This window comes from Lampetra planeri, chromosome 10 (assembly GCF_965212315.1).
Source record: "Lampetra planeri chromosome 10, kcLamPlan1.2.h2, whole genome shotgun sequence".
NCBI classification, from domain to species: Eukaryota; Metazoa; Chordata; class Hyperoartia; order Petromyzontiformes; family Petromyzontidae; genus Lampetra; species Lampetra planeri.
Window position 1 is genome coordinate 10,197,952 of NC_136116.1, and position 25,858 is coordinate 10,223,809.

Consider the following 25,858-nt stretch of genomic DNA (forward strand, 5'->3'; position numbering starts at 1 on the left):
AATCACCCCTCATACTCTTACGTTTTTTCGATAAAGTCACGTAGGTAAAATAAATAATAGAAATAATAGACGTAATAATAGAAATAAAATAATGAATCACGACATTTCAGAGGCAACACAAGTCTCCGTCATCAGGTGGGACCGTCAATCACCCCCCAACCCACCAACCCCCACAACCCACCGACCCCCCCCCACCAACCTCCCCCACCCACCAACCCCCCCACCAACACCCCCCCACCCACCAACCCCCCAACCCATCACCCCCCCCCAACCCCCCCAACCCACCAACCCCTCCCACCCACCAACCCCCCCACCAACACCCCCCCATCCACCAACCCACCAACCCCCCACCCCCTCACCAACCCCCCCCATGAACGAGCCTCGGTTCTCCCCACGCAAGATGGCCGCAACCACCCCCACGGCCCCCACCCTCTGCCCACACCCCCCGCCCCGCCCCCACCGAGCGAGGGGCCTGGCGCGGCATGGCGGCCTCGCTCGAGGTGTGTGCGGCCCTCGGCTCCCTGGGAGGAGGAGGAGGCGGTGGAGGCGGCGGCGTTCGAGGCGCCTCTGACGGAGGCGGAGGGACGGGGAGCGACCCGGGCTGTGCGGCGGGCGAAGGTGTGGGCCTAAGGGGGGCGCGGGGAGAGGCTTGCGGCCCGCTCGGGGTTCCATGTCTCGTGTGTGTGTGTGTGCGGTGTCTCCTTCTTGTCCACCACCACCACCCGCGTCTCCATTGCATTGGCCTCCTTTTGTGTCTCAGAGTACGGCGCGTCCGCTCTGCCCCCGTATTCTCCCCGTGTTTCTTGCCACTCGTGTTCTTCTCACCTGTCGCGTCTCCCATGTTCCCGATCTCCATGCCTCCCTGTGTCCCAACGTCGCTCCCCTTCTCCGTATCCATCTCTCTTCCGCCTTATCTGGTCCTCGTCTCGATGTGTCCCCCCTGTGGCTCGTCTCGTCTCCTTTGCACCGAAATCTTTCTCTCCATGGCCATGTCACGGATGTCAATCAAACCTCTCAACCTAACCTCTCAATATAACCTCTCAATCTGTCCTCTCAATCTGACCTCTCAATCAAACCTCTCAATCTGTCCTCTCAATCTGTCCTCTCACTCTAACCTCTCAATCTGTCCTCTCAATCTAACCTCTCAATCTAACCTCTCAATCTAACCTCTCAATCTAACCTCTCAATCTAACCTCTCAATCTAACCTCTCAATCTAACCTCTCAATCTAACCTCTCAATCTAACCTCTCAATCTAACCTCTCAATCTGACCTCTCAATCTGTCCTCTCAATCCGTCCTCTCAATCTAACCTCTCAATCTAACCTCTGAATCTAACCTCTCAATCTAACCTCTCAATCTAACCTCTCAATCTAACCTCTCAATTTAACCTCTCAATCTAACCTCTCAATCTAACCTCTCAATCTGACCTCTCAATCTGTCCTCTCAATCCGTCCTCTCAATCTAACCTCTCAATCTGTCCTCTCAATCTATCACGTTCCCCTCTCTCCACGTATCATCGTATCCAATGTTAGCCGGCTCAGTTGTCTCTATCCACGGCCACCGACCGGCCTTGCCTGGCCACGTCTTCTCCTGTCTCGCTTGTTTCCCCCTTTCTCAACATGCCTCTTTGTATACAGCACACTAATCTATGCTTTCTCATCACCTTTGTATTCCCATTCAATGAGTGTACTCCGTAACAGGTGACGTAGTGGTTATAGCGAACGGCGGCCACTCAGAAGGTCGTGAGTTCATAATTCGCTGAAATCAACACCACTTTGTGGATTATCAATATTAGTTTTCATTTGTACTATTAACACTCCTGCTATAAGAGTGTGGAGTTTAACTCACTGACTGTAAAAAGGACACTATATTCTCACCGGGCTCATTGGAACTGGAAATCATTGACGCTTTTGACATGAAAAGTATGTTAATGTGTACATTTTACAGGTCTGTTGATAACTGCCTTGATTAATTTGTCAAAAGCAGCCAACACACTTCGCTTATTATGAGAGTTATTGACACTAGGGCAACTCATTACATTTCAGTGACTCAGGCAGTATCCTTTATTTAACCAGGCGATGAAATAGACGCATTGAGTCACAGGAAACAACTTTGCTTCTTTTTAAAAAGGACGACCTGAGTTACATGGAATCATTCTAAATACCCCGAAGATTAAACAAAATGCTTAATGGAACAAATCTGGCCAAATTTTAATAATACATCAACTATTTGTTTTAAATTATTGATAACGATCAAACAATGCCACCCAAAGTGTAGAAATGCCGTGTGTTTATTATAAAAGCCTGGCGTTCGATTTGTCCCTCAACTAAATCATGAAAGCCTTTCAGAAGACCTGAATCACAAATTTATAGAAAGTGGACCCGCCCCCCCCCCAAAGAATATTTATTTTGTAGGCGTATATGCCTACACACCCTACTTACAATAGATTCAGTCGTATCTGTACACATGGCGGGGGGAGAAAACATCAGTGGAATATCACTGCACTAGACGAGTTGAGTAATGTATTCGGCTGTCATGCCATCCATGAAGCACACTGGTTTTCTGTGAATAAACAGTCCTGAAAAAAATACAAGTCGCCTTGAAATTCATCATATACATATCTGGGGATGTAGCACCCACTTCCTACCTCACTGTAATTGATTTAATTCAATGGAAAGCTTTCAGGATTATTGATGATCGAATACTGGCCGATTCACTACCGTCACTCACTGCCAGCCAGTGACAACATAATCACTCTGTTATCACGACTACCGTGGTTACTGTTCCCTTCAACTTCACTCGCAGATTCCTACAGCCACGTTGACTAACTCGGTCTACTGTTTCATCTTATCCACACTGCGTCCTTTCCTTGCACTTTTCAACGTTGGAATTGCCTTCTATTGTCTCTCTTCCCAAGTTCTTATACAACCATGCTCAATTCAAGAAACATTATCTCATATCCGTTTCACCGTCCAGAGTGCTGTTTTTGGTTGCTCTGCGTTTTGGGCCTTAACTTCGCAACGACATAACTATGCGCTGAGTGTGTGTGGTTGAATCCATCCCATGAGTTGAGCAATCATTGTCTCTTCTGCTACCATATTCTAAACTGTGACTCTATTCCCCCAACCATCTGTGCCGTCTACTCGCTAATTCTGCCACAATAAATATGCACAGTGGTTTTATACACCATTTTGGGATATGGTCACACGTAGACGCTATAAACTCAGCATTGTATTGTGAATGTGAAGCGAAGCGAAGCTATGTTTACCGCAGCCATATTTCGGTTGAAGCTCTGGCAAAGACCTCTTACATCTGTCACCGTTTTTTTCAGAAGAAATGAAGGCGACGCAGCTCAACGCACTGATGGAGCGGCTGAGAGCCAAGCACGCCCAGCCGAGGCCCTGGGGAGACACCATCAAGATGGTGCGCCAGGCGATGGTGCGGTCACACGCCCTGACTCATCATTCAGGCTATGTTATTCTTTTTCTTAAAATGTCTTGATCTTTTGTCTCCCATGATATTACAATTGTCTTTTCATTGGCATGCTTTTGTGAGATGAAGGAATTTTAATTTTAATCTCACTTCACCACCTTGTGTCAGAGAATAGCCTCGGGACATTGTGTCACATAACTAAACCCAGGTTATTTTTGGGTGGTGGCAACCCAGATTCGAACCCAGGATATCAGTGACCCCTGATGCACCTTGCAACCTCAATTCAGACACTTACAAGGATTCTCACCAGCGATCCTGGGTGCACTTATGGCTGTAATGATCTTGCTAGGCTGGCTGCAAATGAGTACATGAATAATTAATACGCTTTGAGCAGTGGCGCGTAACGTCCTGTTGTCGTGCTTGCACGCATGTATCCAATGTGCTCTGTGCAGGAGCGCCGACCGGGCAATGACAGTCAGCAGCGTGTACTCCGGTGCCTGCAGACTGTACAAAAGGCACTCAAAGGTAAGAGTGGCTCTCTGTCCCACACCACTAAATTGCACTATACCATGGAAATATAACTCACATGGTTCTCAATCATTCTCTGTTCATGCCCTAAACACCTCGAATTCCATCACTTCAAAAATGTCCTTCTTTCTAGATTTGAAGCTTTCGTGACTGCAAGGAATCATATTCTTAGGTTTTTTCCGGTAAAGTCACGTAGGTAAAACATCAAAATTGATGCAGCTAATTCGGCTGTGACGGTCCCACCTGATGACGGAGACTTGTGTTGCCTCCGAAACGTCGTGATTTTTGTTTTATTTTATTTTATTTTCATTAATTTTGATGTTTTACCTACGTGACTTTACCGAAAAAACCTAAGAATATGTCCTTCTTTGAATCACAATTTTATTCTAAGCTGTCAATTCTTTATAACTTCACTTTGAATTGCATTTGACGTCTATACTTATCTGTTGGCAAATACTTCTGAAACTACTTTTTTTTATTTGACTGATCAAGTACATTCCAGGGAATGTATTATTTAACATTGATTCATGTTCGTGCAATTTTTTTATATTTCTTAATCAATAGAGTTGTTTTTACTCCGGTTATTATTTGCTTCATTGCTGTACTTTATTTGTATTTGCTTTTGTTACTTTTTGTGACCCAGGTCACCGTTGTAAACAAGGCTGTCCTTGTCTCTTGAGTTCCTACCTGTTTATAAACAAATGCACTTGAAACCTGTCGGCATCACCGTCACACAAACATGCAGGTTGATACCTCAGCCGAGTGAGTGTTTCGCTCGTGAGACGAGGGTTCGAATTTACTTCAAATGAGGTCCACACCTCCGATTAGCACGGTTGGCTACGTACGGTGGGAAAGCGGTTCAACATACATACAAAAGTTGTAAACGTCCCGCAACAATATTTTTACAACACTTGCAATCTTCTTAGCCGCACTAAGGTACGAGAAGGGAATATTTTTTTTATTTTACAACAAACACATGTGTTTCTAATTTTATCACACTCAGGCACTTCTGTCCCAGCAAGGACTTTTTTATAGTTGGTCCACATGCACGCTATTTTTAGTGTCATTATTGGATGAGGCTGCAGCACATGTTCATGTGTAGTCTGCCACCTGTACTTCAGAGACCTCCGGAAAAGTGTTCCTCAATCCTACTGTAAACAAAGCAAGAAGTCACGAGCTGGAATCCAATCATCTTTATTCAGATATGAAATAACCTTCGCATTTTTTTCCCGAGTTTAATATCCTCATCATATTGATAGTAATATAGAGTGCCTTAAATAAATCAATTAAGCATGCAATAATGCTTAGATTATTTAATCAGAACTGATACTTCTGCCCATGATACACGGGTGGCATCATGCATATGAGAATAGATTCTCTGCAATGTGTTCGGTGGACGGTTGCACCGCACCTATTATCACGGTTTGCTACGTATGGTGCAAAAGGAGTTCTAGAAACATACATACATACATGTGATGGGTTGTGGAGACCTTCATCCAGTGGAAGATTAATCATGGCTGAAGATTAAAAATGAAATGATTTGGTGCTGAAACTAAACTGACATTTGTGTTATCCAGTTACATCCCACTCTGCCATGGTGAGCAGACTAGAGGTCATCGCCCGTGAGCACAGGTAACGTTCCTCACCTTTCCGCAACAACAGCCCTCACCCTTGTCAGTACTTTGTTGTTGTTTGCGTTGTTCGATCTGCTCTCGAATGAATATCGCTTAGGACCCAGGGATGCAGTTTATAACGAGTGTACTATCATCGTTGCAAAACATATACCTGTCAAAATTACCTTTTCTCAGCATGTAATGCATCACTTGGTGGTAAAGAATCGCCAGTATTTCAATGACATCATGATTTGGGGTCACGATGGAATGCAAGAATAAAATTCATTAAAAATAATGAATTTTCACACAGACAAAACAGTTATCTTATCCGGAGCGCAATGATCCATTTGAACCGTCGAGGAATGGACTTTACTGCTCGGCATATTCTGACCTGGCTTGTGTGCTGGTTTCACCTGTTTGTCACTTGTGCGATCGACCTCCATTTTGACCCCCTCCCCGCCAGGCTGAGCTGGCACTGCAACCCGTCGAACTACGAGTGCTACGTGTCGTCTGACATGTTCTACATGGTGATACACGCGGACGGCGCCGGCGCCGTGGCTGACGTCAAGGTGGCGCACCACGGAGAGAACCCAGTGGTGAGCGCCCCGATCCACGCACACTTCCCTCCGCTTTAGCGGAAGCCGGGGCCAGACCCCGGCGCAGTCAGGCAAACGGCTGCATTCACACTGAATTGGAGTCCGTGCTCGCGTGGAATTGTTTTTCTCCTGGTCCCTCCACGTTTAGAAACACGCATTGAGATTATTTAGATTATTTTGTTGCGATAAATTTCCACATGATAAGCCTCTTCGTTGAGCTATAATTTGTGGCCAGGTTGCTTCAGAAAAATAAGTGAATACCTCAAGTGGGCTTTATGTGGTAAGATGAAAAAAATAGTTTCGTTTAATTTGTATATTTTTATATACGTTTACCTTTCCTATACTTTTCACTCATGTTCTTGTATTATTTGTTGTTGTAATGTTCTTACCCGCCCCTACTGGACATCTGTGAAAAATAACTTTATAGGTCATCGGATTCCTCCTGCAGTATAAATACATATTCTGATTATGAATTCTGCATTCCGATGGTACATTGTTGGTGGCGGCCTCGCCTGCCATCATCCGTGTCCAGTTTTCTCCTTGTAGGGCCGGTTTCTCTTTTGCGAGGATCCTCGGTTGAGGTGCCGGTCGGCTCTCACCCGGCGTAAATAGTTGTTGTGTTTACCTTTCCTACACTTTGCACTCCAATCGTGTTTCTGTATTGTTTGTTGTTGTAATGTTCCTACCCACCCCGACTGGACATCTGTGAAATAGAGCTTTATAGCTCATCAGATTTCTCCAGTATTAATAAATAAATATTCAAATTCTGATTACGTAAGCGTGTAACGTCATCACAACTTAAGCCTCGCTTCAGCGATGTCGCGGCGTTGTGAAGTTAACGTCGCCTCCGTCTTCACGAGGTTTGAACTTTGGAACGTGTAAGTAAATCTGAAGTGACCTGGTGGCCAGTGGTGGTTAAGGTGCAGCAAAGAGCATTATTGGTGTTAGGATGTAAAAGCTCGTTTTGAATGTGCTGTACCTACCTATGAGAGGAGACAGTGCCCGCAATAGGGCTCTCTAGAGCTCCCTCAGGGAAGCCCTTCTGCCAGCAGAAGCACAAGTGAAATTGCAGCACTGCTTCTTAACCTTTACATATTCCGATATGTAGTTGTCACCAGTTATATGCAGATTGTCAACAGTCAGTTTCCCTTTGACATGAGCAAGCCACTCTGCCACGTCAAAAAAATGATCTAAAACTAACTTCTGTTTTTGTTTCCGCTTGATTGCTGCCCTGATGCTGGGGACTCCTCTACAACCCTCTGTATATACCCAGAGCTGCCCGGGCCTTACTAAAATCCTACGGTGAGTATTTGCATGTTCATTTCCTGGAGACCGTTGCAAATATATGGGTGCGGTGTCAAATGGAAAGAAAGAGTAAAGAGGAAGTTCTAAAGCGGGTTCAAAAGGACAGACGTCTAACTGGAATAGTTCAGACAAAGCAAGAGATCTGGAATGGTGATATTGTCAGAGGGGAAGGCTTTCTGAAGGATTTCTAGCTGGAAGTTAAATTGGAACAATTCCGGGCAAGCAAAACTATCTCATTGGACATATTGTCATCGGAGAAGGCTTGCTGAAAAGGTTCTATGAGGATGATAATTCAAGAAAGGTAGAAGTTCAATAGGAGGTGAGAAGTCCCAGTGGAACAATTTGGAGATGATAAGATCTGAAGTGGGCATATTGTTAGAGAGGAGGGCTTGCTGAAGGAATCTTTCGGATGAAAGATGCTGGGCAAAAGGCCAAGAGGTAGACAAGGAAAGGCGCTGCTTGAAAGCACAAGGTCGGACAGGATTGAGGGAACTTGAACCAAGAACCAGCCCTGATGCAGAGAACTCAAGAAGAGATGCATATATATAAGTATAAAATGTGCAATTACTTATCTGCATAACTCTGCACAATGCAAATATTATTGGGAGCGTTTTCACAGATTCAACTGCAGGTGTTTACCAATGTGATGGACTGTTGGAATGGACCTAGTTATCAGGACAAGCTTTAAAAATTATGTGTAGATGCACACCTATTTTCCTTTTCAATGCAAGTCGGTCCTTAACGCAAGTGCACAGCGATAACACTGTAACACATTTTTTATTATTTTTGTTCCTGGGTAGTAAGTGTTATTTCCTAATTGCTTATGCCTCAAAAGTACAGAAAATGGTTATTATTCCCCACAAACTTTGCTTTTGTGACCAGGACAGTGATATTTAGAAAATTTGTGTCTTTTCGTCATTCACGTAAAGTCAGAAAAAAAACCATGAATCTAAATTAACATGTATTTATTCTAAAGTAATACAAAAATTACTACAAAAGATTTAGACACCAAGGCGCACTACCACAGGCGGGACTGGCCACAGCAGACCGAGTTCTCTGTGGGGAGGAACAATCTCGAAAAACTACCCACTTCTAAATCTTTTGTAGTAAATTTTGTATTACTTTTGTATATATGAACGAAAAGACACAAATTCGCCCGTTTTCTCATTGAAAATAGGTAAATTTATAAATATTACTGTCCTGGTCACAAAAGCAAAGTTTGCGGGGAATAATAGCAATTTTCTATACTTTTTAGGTATAAGCAATTACGAAATAACACTTACTACCCAGGAACAAACATTATGTTACATAGTGTAGCGTGTCATTTTATATCCTCAACATTGGTATTTAATTTCTTTGTCATTGCAGCGAAGGAAACTTTGAAGAGTTTTCCCAACACCTGGATGCCTTGGCCAACCTCTACAATTTACCGGGCGACAGGTACGTTTGCACACCACATACACACATCCGATTTCGTTTTGGAGGGGGGGATCCTGTATTGGAATGTTTGGCTAATTTAATTCATGAATGTTTTGTGCACACTTGGATGCAATTGCATTTGTCCATATTTTGTATGAAAATGAAACACAAGCAGTCTGGTATGTGACGATCGCCAAGTCTGTTGTTATTTACTGGGCAGCCTCTTGTGCGTGTGACCGTGTGTCCTTTGTTGCAGCGATCTCAAGAACAAGATGTACCTCGCCCTGCAGTCCCTGGAGCTCGACCTGTTCAAGATGGCACAGTGGTACAAGTGGGTCTCTTCTCGACATCCACCCCAGTTTCATGCCATGCAGCAGTGCGAACGTGTGATTTCATGATGTTGTGATTTTACGATAATGTGTTTGCTGCTGAAAGGCTGATCTATAATTCTTGCCGTCTAATGCACTTTGTGTGCGTGCGTACACGTGTTTATGCGATGCGTACACGTGTTTATGTGATGCGCACACGTGTTTATGCGATGCGTAAACATCAGCACTGGGAAGACAAAGGCGGCCGGGTGTGGTGTTGGCCATCCACTCCCACATTTGCCTTGCCGGCGTCATAAGTCGTCCGCTCACAGCTCTTGCCACAACGGCCTGTTAAATGCTCTAATGGGGGTCTGAGTCTTTGTGGTAGGTGTACGAATATCAGCACTGGGGAGACAAAGGCAGCAGGACGTGGTACAGACCACACCGCCCCCCTCCTTTTCTGCACAGCACTTAGAGGGGGTGGTATGGTCAGTACCACAAAACAGTCTGTTAAAGGTTAATGGGGGGGGGGGTCTTTGTGGTAGGCATGCTACAATGCATCACTTAATATCGATGTGTATGCTCATTATATACACATTGAATTGTATATATGAGAATTAATTATTTACGATGTATGCAAATGATATACATTTTAAATGCTAACGTTATATTTACCTTAATGGGCATATATAAATGTACGAGCAATACAGAACTAAAATTAATCAATATCGGCCTGTGGACAAAAACACGACAAAGGAATGAATTGTCGAATAAAATTATGATCCCAAACAGTAAGAAGCCATCGAATTGTTACATGCCTATACAATGCTGGCGAATATACATCCAAACGATTCCCTGGGTGAATCATATTCGATTCCAAATATATCGCACTGGTGCAGTGTTTATTTCTAGTCCTGTGTATGCTCACGGAAGGCTGTAATGTCCTGCGATTGTCTGATTGTGTATGTTGGTGTGCGGTCTGTGATGCTCATGTGCATGTGGTGTGATGAATCATGTCTGCATTTCATGCCAGTGATCATATCTTTGTGTGCTTTTGTGAATCTTTTTGTGTGTATTGACCGCATCTGTTAGCATCTTTTTACGCACGTTTCGTGCCTTGCATCTATATATGTCTACTTGTGTTTATTTATTCCCAACAATTAACAATGTATTTTTTCTTTATTCAAAAATCGAGGATTTTTTTTTGTACTTTTCTTATGTTTTCAAATTTTTTATATCTCGTTAAATCAGTAAATTTACCCCGTTAGTTTTAATGTAACGTTTGCATATCACTCCTATATAATTTGTATAAATTGTAAGTACTATAATCGATTCTTACGTGGATAAATTGTTAAGTGCCTGGCAATTTGTCTACTTGCGTACGGAGAATTCCCGAACACCAAATTACATCCTTTGAAACGGCAATCGATGATTTCTCAAAATTAATTGCGCCCAGTCTTTGCTTTGCGCTCATACTAAGGCACGCTCTTGGCCGGAGCTGGATTAAAAATCTGCCGAGCTGCTCAGTGTGGTTGACACACGCAAGGGGTGGGTGGTTGTCCTGCGTCACTGAGCCGAGACGTGTATCTGTGTGTGTGTGTGTGCGTGCACACGCGTCACGGTTTTGCTGCTCTTGTTGCTGCAGACTGGCGACGAACGCCGAAACAGTCGAGGCAATCCTACATGGCAACGTCGGATTTGTCTCTCCCAGGAGCGGCGGTGAGTGTGCCCCGATTGGCCTTGACACCATCTCACGCTCATCCACGCCTGCCCACCACGAAACATTTCAAGTTGCACACGTTTTGTTTCGCCCCATGCTGTGTTTTTCTTAAAGGTTTTTTATATTAACTCTTAGACCATACGGTGGAACAGTGGCTCGATGGTTAGCGCGTTACATTATGAACCCGTCGAAACCTGAGGTCGATTCCTGGCCACGGCTAACACGTGTGGCGAGTGATACCTCAACTGGTCCTGGGCAGCACTCCCTTTACCAGTGTGGTGAAACATGGTAAAAATAACCTCCCGTGAGTCCCATTGCATAGAGAGGCAATGGGACTCACGGGGGTACACTGTGAGAAAAAATCGTCTTCTTCTCGAGCTCTTTATTCCAAGTTCCGCCCAGCCAATGTTCTCCGTTGTGTTTGATCGCTGGCCAATGCTGTTGCAGAGAACCTGATGACCCTCAAGTATTACGTGTCTCCCTACGACCTCCTGGATGAGAAGACGGGTGGAATGCTTACCCTCACAGATGACGATGGTCAGTACAGTGTGGTTAGGATTGGCAAGGCCGTTGTAGGCTGTGCAAATATGGGGGACGTGCACCTAGGGGACTCTTTAATAGCGGTACAGTTTTGAACGTGAGTTGACTTGCATCCCACTGGGATTTTTGCACACAGTGTTGGTGTACGGTGCTTTTTCTGCAATATTTTGCTGTCTTTTCTTGGATTTTCTGTTTGCACATAGTCACTATAAGATGTATTCTTGTTCATGTTTTTTGTTGCGGTTGCACCCGATTCAAGAGCCAAATGGCTCACAGGGCTATACCTAATAAATGAACTTGAAACTTGATGTGTGTGTTTACTCATGTGTCAGTGTTTGTGCTTGCATATTTGTATTTCTGTTTGGGGATACTTGCGTTTGCTTTCTTGTGTATTTGTCTTTGGGTACGTTTTCATGTTTTTTGTGTCTATTTGTATTTCAATATGTATGTGCCCCATATTTGTGCTTTCATACGTATGTACTTGTTTGTGTATATGCATATGCCCACGCTTTTGGTTTGTAAACTCATCTGTCTTTGTACGCATGTACTCGTATTTGGATAAAGACATGCCTGTATTTGCATTTGAGTACATGTGTGTGCTTCTGCTTGTATATGCACATGTTTTTGTTTGCATGTATGTTTCCCTGTGTCTGGGTACCTTATTTCCGTTTTCTTTGTTTTTACGTACGAGTACGCATTTCTCCGTGCATGCATCCTCAACCTGCTCTCTCCTCCCGTGCTGTAGTTCCCCGCTCGCTGGGGTTGGGCGTGACTGTGGCCGTGGAGGGAGTGAGCGGGACCCACCGGCTGCCTATCGCACCGCTCATCGTCGGCACCAGGGCCACGGACGACAAAGGGTGAGCACGTGGCACCACGCACCTCCCATCTACCCGACATTGCACCTGGGTTTCCGGCAGGAGGAGCAGCAGTAGTAGGTCTGAGAAATACATTATCGGACAAGTGCGCTGTCGCCAATTTGTCCACTAGAGAATAAAGCACTTATTTTCAACTCTGCAGCTCGCAGTGCACTATCCTGTGTGAGAGAGTGGCCCCATATGATGACAGCACGTAACTATTTATGAAGTTTCTTGATTAGGCTTCTTTATGCACACTAGCGTCACGCCTTTTATATTCTCCGTAAGGAGTATGAGTTGCCTGTCAATCAAGCTGTTGCTTTGAAATTCTTCTGGCTGATAACACAGAGGCTCATTTATTGGGCATTTTATCAGCAATTAACTATAAGCTATGGATAAATTGAGTGCAGAACTTAAGGAAAATCAAGTGCAAAACCAAATGTAAAACGATGGTTGTTTGTGCAATCGTCGGTGGCCAGGCTGAGACCATCAACTTGCCGCAATTGAGAATCGGGTTTAATCACTGGCATCTGGATTCGAACCAAGGACCTCAGTGGGGCCAGCCGATTGCTCCGATCCTGAGCCACCTGGTCACTCCCTTCCCAGTTTTGACCAGGGCAAGCGGTGATGCTCTCTGCACACTCAATTACTCCAGCCTACAGTTTTGGGTGTAATTGACAATAAAATGTGAAATAAATAAGCCAGAATATGGCCGTACCGTGTTAAATAAATAACTATACGTCCTATGGGCTTGTGCATTAATAACATTACCAGGCCATTGGGTGAATGTGTCTTATGCTAGGCAGAGCTCGCTGGTGCATGCTCACAGCTCACTTGAGCGCTGAGCGTTATCACAGCCGACTAATTAATTACCTTGGCTGAACATTCTTATTCCCCTGGCAAGAACACTTGCATTATTTACCTCCAGAGCAATTTTCTAGGCCACACCTGCATGTGTATTTGTGTGTTCATGTGGCATAGTACAGTGTAATGATGACAGAAAGTGTGCTCTCTCTCCTCTCCCTGCAATGCCCCCCTCACTCACATTCCCCCTCTCCTGATTTCTTTACCCCCCTGACGTGAACATCTCCCCATCATTGCGTGCGCTGTCTTGCCCTCCTGTCTTTTCTCCGATTGCTGTCCCACTTCTGTACACTCCCCTGCCATTCCAATTACCTCTCCCTGCCCCGTCTCCCTTTGCACCGTGCCCATCGCTTCCCCACCTTCCACCTCGTGTCTATGCGGCTCAACGTGGTGCAGAACACCACAGTTCGCGAGCGTCTCGCAGGCCAACAGCGTCGAGCTGCCCGGCTGCTTCTTCCTGAAGTTCCCGTCGCCCGTGCCGGTTTCTGAGGCCATCGTGAAGCAGCTGCAGTTGCTCACAGGTCCACACTGCAGACACACGGCACCGCACCCGAGACACCGTACCCAAGATTGATGCTGCGTTTCGGCAGTACTGGGGGTATTACAATTAAATTCCTCTTATCCGAGGGTGCATTATACGATAATCTGATTAATGTGTGGCCTGCCAAACGTATTTTAAAGTACATTTTTGTCCTTGAGGAAAAGGTTCCCCAACCCTGGATAAAGTCAATCTAATATCCACACATCAACGGATAACCGTGTTGATAAAAGGAGTCATTTTCACAAATAAACTTTGAAAATCGATTTCGCTACCAGTGCTCTTCCCACATCAGCTTGGACGAGAAACAGTTTATTGAAATTTCAAAGACAGTGCGAAATTCCCCTCTCGTCATGGAGGTAACTGACCCTGCCCTTGATCCATCGCAGGTGTGAACGTGGACCCCGTTGGGGAGAGGGACCACATGTTTGTGCTCATCCGCCGCTGTGCACTCGACAAGCTGCCCAGCGGCGGCAGCACCGCCGACTCGATTGCGAGCGGCGGCGCAGGAGATGCCAGCTACCACACCGTGGTGAGTCTCACCGCACGTCCCCGGTACACGTGGGCCCCCGGTGGGGTACGTGGGACGCGGTCAACCGCCCACCTAGCACTTGGATAGGAGACCACTTCGCACTTGCAGAATGCGTTTGATTAGTGTATGAACAACCCAAAATAAGTGGACAGAAAAAGAGAGTAGTCTCAGGCACGGTTTAGCTTTTAAACTTTGTTTATTCTTGATTGTTGCGTGCATCGTTTTTACCGCATCATATTTTCTGGCACCTAGAGATGCACTGCATGGGAGGCGCGGCCTAAATAATGCATGATAATTCTGATGTTCATTTTCTCCCCAACATTGATTTAGTTTCGGTTCGATCGTTTTTCCCCTCTGTGAAAGACCCTGCCAGACCAGAAACACAACTACTTCCTGAACGTGGGGATGGAGGGAGCCACGGCAACGGCAGACCTTGGCGGGGTAGCGGGCCCTGAGACGCGGGGGGTCCTGGTCGCCAAGATCCCCTTCGTTCACCCGAGCCAGGTCCCCGCCGTGCTGGCGGCAGTGCGGCGCCAGGCGCTCTACAACGCACTGCTCGCGTCCTGCATGCGCGGGGACGCCGCGCCGCGCTGTGGAGGTGAGCGAGCGGGTTACCGGATTCGGGCGTGTGTGTGTGCCACGTTCACACCCACCGCTTCTGATTGAATCGGCGTCATTCCATCCGTATGAGGCAGCACGGCAGTATAGGTTCACAAAGCCATTGTCGGTGAGTTGAATTGTGGCTTGTATTTACGTTGTGGTTAGCACGCTGCACTTGGAATCCGAGTGCCCTTCCTGGCTACTGTGGCGAGTGATATCTGAATCGGTTGTGGACCCCCCCCCCACCCCGTCCTCCACACCCCGTCCTCCACAAACGTGCAATTCACCAGCGTGGTGAAGTATGGTCAAACAACCCCCATGTGGATGGAAGGTGGCTGACGATGACGCTTACACTTGCTTTTTCTTTTCTCCCCAGAAGAGTTGTCGGGGCGGATCCAGTTTGAGGTGAACCCACTCACCCACGCGTCCTTCACCGTCTCCTTCCAGCACCCCAAGCATGACACGCTGCTCAGCGGTGAGTCCCACCCTTCCTCGCCCGCACCGCCTCCCTCATTTTTCCTATCCAGGTTGCTTCTCAAAAATAAGCTAATAGCCCAGTGTGCTTTTCCTGATAAGATAATAAACTCCTTTTAAACAAGTGTTTTAAAAAGAACGGTTTTATTCGCAACTTCGTTTAACTCACGGTCGAGAAGTACGTCAATGATGCGGCGCCTGCTCCCACATCAACGCTTACTTGAATTAATTGATTTTACTTTATAAATTAATCTTCAATGTACAACTTTTGTTTGTGTGAAGTGAGGGTGCCCGTAACACGTGGCGCATGAGAGAGACACGTGTGGCGCCTGCTTCTTGGGCGAGGCGATTCGAGAGTTTAGGGACTGCGGCGTTTTTGATGTACACAAAAATATATAATTAATAAGGCGTCCATACAAAAATTTTTATCGCTTTAAAGGATCTGAGTACGAGTGCAAAATTTGGAATTGATTGGACAACAGGAAGTAGACTAAATTTTGATGACAAGATTTGACCACGACACAGGAGTCAAGTTAAATAAAACCGTTGAAGAAATAGTTTCAGTTTTATTTGTAATATTTGAAGTGATTTATTTACCCTTCCTATAGTCCTATCATGTTTTTGTATTGTTCGTTGTTGTAACTTTCTTACCCGCGCTTACTGGACATCTGTGAAAAAGAGCTTTATAGCTCATTGGATTTTCCAATATAAAAAAGATTCTGTATTCCGAGGGTGCATTGCTGGTGGCGGCCTCGCGTGCCACCCATTCGTGCCCAGTTTTGTCCTCACAGGGCAGGCTTCTCTTTTGCGAGGATCCTTGGTTGAAGTGCCCGGTGGGCTTTCACCTGGTATGAACAGAGTTGTTGTGGTATCGCGCGTGTGTGTGTGTGACGGCTGGAACGGCTGCAGTGCTCGTTGAGGTGTCCGAAGAGGCGCAGGTCAGCGCCAAGCTGTTCACCAGCCCCGCCGATGGGCCCTTCTGCACTGACGACTACCTCTCCCGTGTGGTGCAGCGGTAAGCGCCTTTCTGTGTCGCTGCACCCTCTTGTTGTCATCATCGTCGTCAGCCATGATAAATCCATTGCTAGATGAAGGCCTCCCCAAGCCGTCGCGATTCCTTGTTGGATGTGTTCCATCATTTGGCTGTCACTCAGTTGGAGCCAAACCCGCTGGGCTTTGATATAGCCAGTAGATGGCAGTACAATAAATAAATGTAGCGGATTCATGTGTTGCCCTTTTTCGTACGTGGTGTTCCGGTTTCCTCCGATGTGCAAAATATTCCTGAGAAAGGAATTTCCCAAATATCCTAATGCAGTAGTCCCTGGAAACAAATAATCTTGAAAGTCGTTGAGGCTTTGTGGATAAATAATGGGCATTAATATAAGGGTAGCTGTGATCTGGCGATACTACAACGTGTTGTACGATATAAATCAATGATCACCATATCTTTCTTGTAGCAAAACATTGTGATTATTACTCAAGTAATGGTTAGTCACACTGGAAGTACAGCAAAGTGCAAAAACAGTGAAATAAAAATTCAACGCACATATACAACAATATACGAAACTGATATCACGATAATTGTCTTGTTGTGAAAACTGATATTGTATAACTTTACGTAGTGAAAAATTATATTTCCTAATTATTCTCACTACTCAACGGCTGGTCATCCAACACCCCTCTAACCTTATGCCGGCTTACGTGTTAAGTTACCGCGATTACACAGTGCCATCTCCATTCCCCCTCCGCCTCTCCCCATTCCCACGACAGCTGCGCGTCGCTCCCCGTGACGATGCGTGCCGTCTACAAGAAAGCGGAGACGGCCCCCGTGAACCCCGCGCGGCCCAGCAACACGGCGGAGACGCGGCGCGCTCTCGCCGCCCTCGCCTCCAACCTCGACGCCACCCTCGAGGAGTTGCACCGCAGCCACCCCGCGGCGGCGGCGGCGACGGCGGCGCCACCCGCCGATGCGCAGCGCCACCACCACCAGCAACAGCGGGCGCATCTCACGGCGGCCGCCGCCTTCGCGCAGGCGCAGGACGGCCTGGGCGGCACTGCGTACGGCGACGGGCAGGCCGCCGGCACCGCGGCTGGCCTCTCGTCGGCGGCGGCGCAGCAGCACGGCGCGGGCCTCTCCTCCCCGGCCGCCGCGGCCTTCTCGGTGGGGAACCTGGGCGGTGCGTCCCACCACCTCGACTCGGAGTTCTGCAAGGTGGCGCAGAATCCCATCCTCACCAGTCTGCTGATTCCGGGCGCGCACGGCAGCGGCGGTGGTGGCGCCGGCGTGACCGTGTCGGGCGGCTCTTTGGGGCCGCCCGGCGCGGGTGGCCCAGCCCCACAGACGCCGACGACGCCGGTGACCCCGACGGCGCTAGCGTCGCCATCCAGCACCAAAGCGCATCCCATGCTTATGACACTGCTGCGCGACTCGCCCGCCGGGGAGGGGTCTAACTTGCTGCTCGCGGCGCCTGCGTCTGCTCCGTCCTCGTCCGCGGCCTCGTCCACGATGGCGACGTCCGTGATGTATGGGGGTGGCGGTGGAGGGGCAGGAGGTGGGCAGATGCACCACCACGGTCAGCTGCATCAGCACGCGCCTTACCACCACCATCACCACCAGCAGCAGCACCACCACCATCACCACGGTGGTGGTGCTGGCGGCATGGGGGTGGACTCGTCATCCCCGCCGCTACACTGGAAGCCGCGCAAGAAGAAGCGTTCGTCCAAGTCTCCGCGCGACCCGCAGAGCGAGGACGAGTTCCAGAAGGAGCTGTCGGCTGTCGAGGGTGACGAGTGCCCCGTTATCGGCGGCAGCGGCGTGCTGGAGGGCTCCCCCATGGGCGCCCCCCCTCCTCAGATGCAGCCACCCACCCTGCAGCAGCAGCAGCATCTTCCGGGCTCTGCGCAGCAGTCGCACCACCATGGGATGCTCGGCCACGTTCACGTGGCATCCGACGCGAGCAGCATCCTGGAGCAGGACCTGGGCAGCATCCTGTCGGAGATCCAGTGGCCGCATGGCGGGCAGCAGAGCGGGATGGGCGGGCCAGAGGGCGGGGGTGGCGTGGGGCCCGGGGGGCGGCGCCCCAGCCTCGCCGACGACCCCTGCGGCTCTCCCGTCGACCCAGAGCTGCTGTTCGGCGTGCCGTCCAGCACGGCCATGGCCGACTTCGACTCGCCGCTCAACGCCAACGTGTTCACGCCGGACAGCGACGACGACAGCCTCCCCGACCTCCTCATGGAGGGAAATCTCCAGCCCAAGGCCGGCAAGGCAGGCCAGGGCGTGGACCCGTACACGCCGTTTCCCGGAGCGTCCGGCGGCGAGCAGGCGTCCTTCGCGGCGGACGTCGCGGGCAACCGCGCGCGGGCGGAGACGGAGAGCTCCGAGACACCGGGGCAGGCTGCCGGGAAGATTGGGGGAGGGGGCGGCGGTGGTAGCGGTGGCTTGGGGGCCCCGACAAGCGTGAAGGAATACATGCAGTCGGCGTTCCCGCTCTTCAACACCGTGGAGGTGGCCTCGGTGAAGGTGGCGGGGGCATCGGGCCCCGCCCGCGACAGGGAGCAGCGCGGTGAGCGCGATCGGGACGACGCGCCCAAGGGCGTCAAGCGGGAGCGTGATCCTTCGGAGAGGCCGCGCAAGGACAAGCCGCCCAAGAAGAAGAAGCGCGACCGCGGAGACGGCGAGTGGAGGTTAGGATCCAGCCTGGCCTCCTCGGGTGGGTCGTCGTCCTCCGTGTCACATCACGTTCGATCGCAGACCCCGCCCGCCTCCACCGCACCCTTGAAGATCACCATCCAGGTGTCCACCAAGAAGGTAACGCTCGGAGGGCAAAGTAGTAGCAGCGGCAGCAGTGGCAGTGGGGGAGGGGGTAGTGGAGGAGGTGGGGGTGGTAGCGGCGGAGGTGGTGGTGGAGGTTCATCGCTTACAGCCACGGGGAAGAGCTCATCTTCGGCGTCCGTGGTCGCGTCTCCGAGCCGCCAGAGCACTCAGTTTGTAGGCAAGATAAAGAACAACAAGACCGGCTCTTCTTCTGGGGCACCCATGCTCAAACCCTGGTCTACGCACGGAAGTAGTGGCACCAACAGCGGCGGCACCAGTGGGGGCAGTGGAGCTTTCCCGAAGTCCGGCGTGTCATCGCAGCCGCATGTGACGCGCCCCGTGCATAACAACACTATCCGAATCAAGACTCCACCAAAACCCCCTCCCCTCGCTTCGGGCCTGAGCAGCAAGCCTAGCGGCTCGCCATCGCACTCAAGGTTGGTGCCAGGCTCGGCCGCCGACCGACAGCACATGGGGAAGGGTCCGCCGGGCGCACCGCCCCCCATGAAGCTGAAGACACCGGGAAGCGGAGGCCCCCCCATGTCCGGCGGCGGCTCTGGTGGCATGGGCAGCCACTTCCGTGGCTACAAGATGGGGCCGTCTCACCCGCGCAACGTCCAGGGCGGCGTCTCTGGTTCATCCTCGGGCCACGGCCTATCGGGATCCGGGCCGGGATCAATGTCTGCGTCAAGAGCGGGCTCCGGAGGGCCGGCTCCTGGCTTCAAGGTGTCCAGCCCGACCGTGTCAGCGCCAGGCTCCGTCTCCTCGCTCCCGTCGAAAACAGGCCGCTCGCCGAGCCACAGGTCATCCCTGACGGCCGTTATCGACAAACTCAACCATAAGGTGTCAACTACGGGCCATGGCGACGAGGTGGCGCAGCCCCCGCCTCGTGAGCGGATGCAGGGCCCTGGCACGGGCCAGTCCGGCCCACCAAAATCCCACCCGCAGCAGCAGGCAGCATTTGACGAGGCGTGCAAGCGTGATCGAGACACCAAGGCCGGCGGCGCGCCGCAGGACGGCCCCAGAGCGAGGCCCGACGAGGCACGGAGCAGCCCCGCTTCGGCCGCAATCGGCGGAGTAGGCAGGAGCGAAGGCGGTGGCTCATCTCCCGCCAACTTCAAGCACAAGTTGGCGACGGCTGGCGGCAGCGGCGGCGGGGGTGGCGGGGGCATTTCCGTTTCAAAAGGGGATGACACGGGGCCGTCCCGAATGTCGGCTTCAGCTCAGGGCGGCTGGGGCCACGACGTGACGGGCTCAAGCGTGACCCGCGTGCCAACTCCCGTGTCTGCCTCCTCCACGCCCAAGGTGGCCGAGCCGTCAGCGTCGTGTGCAGCCGGAGACTCGAACTCGCAAGTGAGCGGCGGTGGCGGCGGAGGTCTGTCGAGGAGCCAGCAGGCGAGCGGGCTGAGCCACTCGCTGGGCGCCGGATCTATGGGCAGCGGTGGAGGCAACATCGGTAGCGACAGCCCCAGTTCAGAGGACGACAGCGTGATTCTCATCGGGGGCTTTCCATCAGCGGAGCGGCAGCACGGCAAGGGCAAGCACAGGAAAGAGCTCGCCAAGTCCGGCACCGACTCAATCACCACCGGCATGGGATCGTCTAAGTCGCCGGCCGTTTACGACCAGGCCCTGCCGGGGAGCGTCCAGGCCACGCCCACATCTCCAGAGGTCATTGCCATCGACCTCATGGATGAGGCTCTCATCGGGAGCTCTCGCTGAGCCCTCGGTCCAATACTCCCAACCCCATCCGCTGCCTTCACCACAGCTGTGCTCCCGCCCGGAACATTGGAGTAGCTTTGTCATGTTGGAGTTCGTGAGCGCTGGCGTGTGGGCGGTGGTGTTTGGTCTGAGTCGCGGAGGTGTGAGGAGGGTAAGGGTGGTTGCCCCCCCCTCCCCGTTTAACTGTCGGTTGACTGACGTTAATTGAAGAAACGTGGCGTGTGCACGTGTCAAGGTTTGTGAACCCAAATTGGTTTATTATCACGGTCCTGTGTGTTTTTTTATTTGTTTTATAAACTTAAGTCATCGTTCATCTCATCATTTAGGCTAACGTCACTAATTATTAACGTTCGTGCTGTTAAATGACATATATCAAGTCAAATGAAAGTATCCATTGAGTATTAAGTGAGGCTTATCTTCATTGGCGGTTCTGAGCAGGTGGTAGAAATTCCACATCACAGTGTTTATTCAAAGGACAAACACTGCCTTACTTCCACTAAGTGGATGCACTAGACGGTACTCATTTTGCCAATCACATTGGGATGATATTCTGAATACTTGTAATTGTCCTAAATCATTTGGGATGCTGTAATGGTAAACACTGGACTTACAATGCAGAGAGGTCACTGGTTCCATTCCTCAGCGAAGCAGTTTAAACAATGGACAAGTTTATTAAATTGCCTCTGTCCACCCAGCAGTATAAACGTGTACACCCAAGTCAATCAGTAGGCCACGTGTCGTGGGGTCAAGTTTACGTACTTTCACCTATTTCAAAATAACTGGTCAGCATGGGAAAGTAGGCCAAATGCCCTTCGGATGGGCTCTCTAGAGCTCCCCATAGGCAGCCTTCTCCCAGCGGTGGCGTGAGCAAGCAGTTGCTGGGCTGCACCTGTACCCTTTGCGTGAGTTCATATGCTGTCAGTTTACTCGTTGAAAAATATTTTAAAAGGCCACTCTCACCTATAGCTATGGAAAAAAAGGCTTTGGGGCCCTAGATGTCCCAACAGCGGTGGATGTGACGTCTCGTAAGTTACATTCCGAAAGAGGCGCAGTCCATTTCATGAACCATTTAAATAATGTGAGGCGCATGCCGATGTATTACAAATATACAGTATGTAATTGCTACTTTTTTAGATGACTACGTGCACATTTTTATTTTAAATAGTATTATATTTTGTGTTTGTCTTATGCAAGAACCGCTAACTGTATTGGAAAGTTTTAGAATGTGAATGAGGTCAATTTATAAATGGCACGCAATGCGAATCTTGCCCAGTTCAGAGGTTTATCCGCAGGCTGGGTTGTGACGCGCATGCATCTCTAACGTACACATGCAGGTGGCCAATACAATGTGTGTTCTCAAAATAACATGGGGGGGGGGCTATACCGTGTCCTGTACATGACAGTGTTTTTTTGGGGTGTGGGAACCCCAACAACAAAAAATTACGTCAAAAATAGTACTCCCGAATTTAACAGCCTGCAGAGCAGTTCTGACTTCCTGTTCGCTGTATCTCCATCCTACGCAGAAACACCACGCACCACGTTGTCTCAGTTTGGTGCTGTGCTGTACGGTGACTACTGTGATGTTGGGTTGTGCTCTCGAGAATTGCCTTGTGATATTCGGTAGTTCAATTGGTGTTTTTGATTTGTTACTATGGGATAAATTTGGATATAACCGGGATTTTTAAGAAAAGGGATATGCCGGGGCAACCGCCACAATTGAATTTATATGGTAATTGAAGGCCACGCTGCAGTTAGCTTTCATGTAAATATGAACTTGATCAGGCTCCCAAGGTAAGATTGAGGACTGTCCTTTCAGTGTGACTTTTCGAGGTGGCAAAGGGTGATTGATCCCCACGAAAATGAAATAAAAATCGTCAGTGGGTTACAACCTAGCCTCTAATCATACCACACAAATTGAATATATGCCCACAGTTTGTCTTTACACGTCATTCACTGGTAAGCGTGTCTTGAGACCACAAAAACATTGTCCTTGTTTTAGCGACGCATACTCTAATGTACAGCCAGAACAACCTCTGCTAGGCAGGTCATAAATATTGGACACGTTTTTGGCATGGGACACGGGGGGAAGCCTTGCTGTATCCTGTTAAGTGGCTTTTCCCTGCATGGATGTGTTGCTCTTCTGTCAATTGCGGCTGCCAAAAGTGGAATTTTGTTTTAAAAAAAGGTTGATATTGCAAAACACCAGGAGATGGAAGAGTTAAAGAAATGTCGTGCGATGAGTTGTCGGTTTTGTAGCCTTGATAAGTAGTGTGCACGCGTGTCATTTGGCAATACTACATCCACAAAAAACAGGCAAAACATTTTGAGAACACAATGCTGTAATATAAACTAGCTCACAAAGTATACATTAAATACCCATGTTTGTTGCACCAATTAACTGTGGGTATGGGGGAAGCAGTGGTGCAATCGGTATACTGCACCTCGAACCCAAAGGCCCTAAGTTTGATTGCTGGTGTAACCGGCGTGGACTTGTCTACAGTGAATTGCACTTGTGATTGTGCACGGGGCAACGTTTTGCACTCTGGCGGTCACAAGTTGCTGTTCTGTGCTACATCCTGCCGTTGCATGAGGCGTCTGCACCCTTCACGCGGTGCAGTACTGACTCAGGGATTGGTTCCTAGGCCACACGTGCACATTGGACCACGCCCGGACTGATGTTGTGTATGGTTCATGTACGGGGGGGGGGCTGTTCAGTGCTGGCTCGGCGAGCGACTGGGATTTGAACAGCGTGGTGTTTTGTGGCGTGTGGGCTGTGGTGGCTCTTGGTCACCGTTTGCAGAGATGCAAAAGCTACCCAGGAGAGCACTTGAATAAAGTGTTGCCGTTACAAGACCCACTCGCCAAGTAGTCCAGTCATCTCGACCAACCGCGTGATGCGGAGAGGGACACGAACACAACATCGAACAACATATATGGTCCTTGAATGCTTTTTTTGCCGACCTCGTTATGATCACGCCAGGGAGGGAGGAAGGACCAGCGACACTGGCCATGGCTAACTTCAGTGGCAAGTGATGTCTGAACCGGTCATGCCCCCCACATCCCACCAACCCACACTGACAGGTGTGGCCAACACTGCGTGGGGAGACCTTCAGCAAGGGGGGGGCGAGACAAAATATTGAACATAATTTTATTCTTCGAATATTGCGTTGATATGGGATACTACATTGAGAAGTGAAGTTGTGCGATTCCCTCTTATTTTAAATCACACTTTACCAAAACTGTTTTACTGCTCCTTGTACAAACTGTCCACCCCGACGAGAGATGATGATGTGCTGTAATGTAACGGTAATAACGGGGACGCGTTCTTGGAATGTTCAAGCAAGGCGATGTTTCAGCATTAGCATGTTCAAGCTGGCATGAGTCATTCTTGGTTTTATATATTTTAGGTAGCGCTTTTAAAACCAATGGCTTTTAAGTTGTAATGTAATGAACAAATTTAAATACAATTATATTTCAACTTTTGCAAGCTTTCCGTTGTGCTGATTTTTTTTACCACATTTTGTTCATAATTGTGAAACACGTGATATCCAGTGACGTCACTTGTTAGCCAGGAGACGTAATCCGAAAAACTGAAATTCAAAATCCGACAATGTTGAATCTCAAAAGGTATCCCTAGTGTAGGATTCCCATCAAGGATTAGGCATTGCGACACGCCCAGTCAGAGGACAGCACTGCAAAACAAGAACGCATTTGCAGTGCATTCGGCATACTGTGGAACGCCACCTTGTTATAAACATTTCGCCTGTCTCTATAATTTCACAGGTATTAATGAAGAATGCACTGCATTTCTGATAATGCTGAGATGGGAATGGCGCTTGCAGTTCTCCCACCACGTGCTAAAGATGGGCGCACCGTCCAATCATCTACACTTTTTCTTTTCAAGGGCCTGTGTTCAGTTGGATAAAAAGTAACTTCAGTCACTATTCTTTTAGTTAGCATTGCACACCATTGTGAGCTAAGGGCAAATTTCACATCTTGCGAAAGACAGTGAATCCACATTTGAAAGCCAAGTGACGACTTAAGGTGGTGACCAAATTAATTGCTGCTGGTACTGTGCGTCCGTTGAATTTCCGAAGTTGGCAGTGGTTCTCAATGTGCCCTATTCTTTTATTGTGATCTCTGCAGTCGCCGTATTCTGGTCTTATTAAGTAACGGTGTTCCATTGTTTTTCAGTGAAGGTCGGCACCAGGTGATTCATTGGTGGGATCCGATATTAGATTTGTTCGCATCGCTATTACCCCAGAGTTGTCTCCAAGATGATACTGTAATAACTTTTAACCAGTTCATTTATTTTTTAATGGACCGCAAAGTTCCAGCGCGACTTGGAGGCGCGGAGCCAAGCTCAGAGTTTATTTGAAAGCTTTCTGGAAGACAACCTTCACGTGATCCACCTGTCAAGTGTTTCTCAAACGCTGTCATAAACTTGGCACAATAGTGGCAGAAGAGTAAGAATACATGCACGGTGCAAATTCCTACTCCACACATATCTCCGAGTTACTACACGGAGTCTACAAGTACTGTAATGTCGATTCATAACATGACAAATCTTCCCAACGAGAGGAAATCATCACACAACCAGTACCTTTAAAATATATTCTGAAACTCGATTTACATTAATAATGACTACGCATGCGCTCAATAGGTTTCCAGCCCCAATTACTGCACAGGCATCATAAGGGCTTTGGCAAACGTGGCCCACATGCTGCGTGTTCTACACAACAGGGCCATTGTTAATTAAATATTGGTAACACATTGAGATTCATGCAGTATTGTATGTGTGGTCGTGGTGCTTGCTGTGCCCTCTTATGCGCCATGTAATCTGTTGTTTAGTTAATCATTTAATAATTATCACGTTCTCATTGTCTAGTTATCTTTATTAATTATAGGACCTCACATCCCAAAAACGTTCATCAATCTCAACAGCAAAAAACAGGATTTAATCGGTGGTGAGTTATCTCTGAACCAGTCCCAGACCTACCCT

General features: G+C 48.7%; 1 protein-coding gene across 4 annotated transcripts; it reads left to right on the forward strand.

The window, feature by feature from the left end:
• The first annotated feature begins 577 nt into the window (after nt 1-577).
• On the forward strand, nt 578-24,339 carry LOC144721006 (uncharacterized). 4 transcript variants are annotated; one of them, XM_078598270.1, is made up of 17 exons: nt 578-618; nt 3,332-3,438; nt 3,885-3,957; nt 5,538-5,592; nt 6,037-6,169; nt 7,443-7,471; nt 8,843-8,914; nt 9,150-9,224; nt 10,847-10,920; nt 11,369-11,458; nt 12,207-12,318; nt 13,576-13,700; nt 14,107-14,249; nt 14,613-14,847; nt 15,226-15,324; nt 16,233-16,338; nt 17,094-24,339. In XM_078598270.1, the coding sequence occupies exons 2-17, from the start codon at nt 3,337-3,339 to the stop codon at nt 20,854-20,856; spliced, it is 5,286 nt and encodes a 1,761-aa protein (XP_078454396.1). In that variant the 5' UTR covers nt 578-618; nt 3,332-3,336; the 3' UTR covers nt 20,857-24,339. The 4 variants fall into 4 exon arrangements, with proteins under 4 accessions (XP_078454396.1, XP_078454398.1, XP_078454397.1 ...); XM_078598272.1 differs by having other exon boundaries at nt 15,229-15,324; XM_078598271.1 differs by having other exon boundaries at nt 3,335-3,438.
• The last annotated feature ends 1,519 nt before the right edge of the window (nt 24,340-25,858 follow it).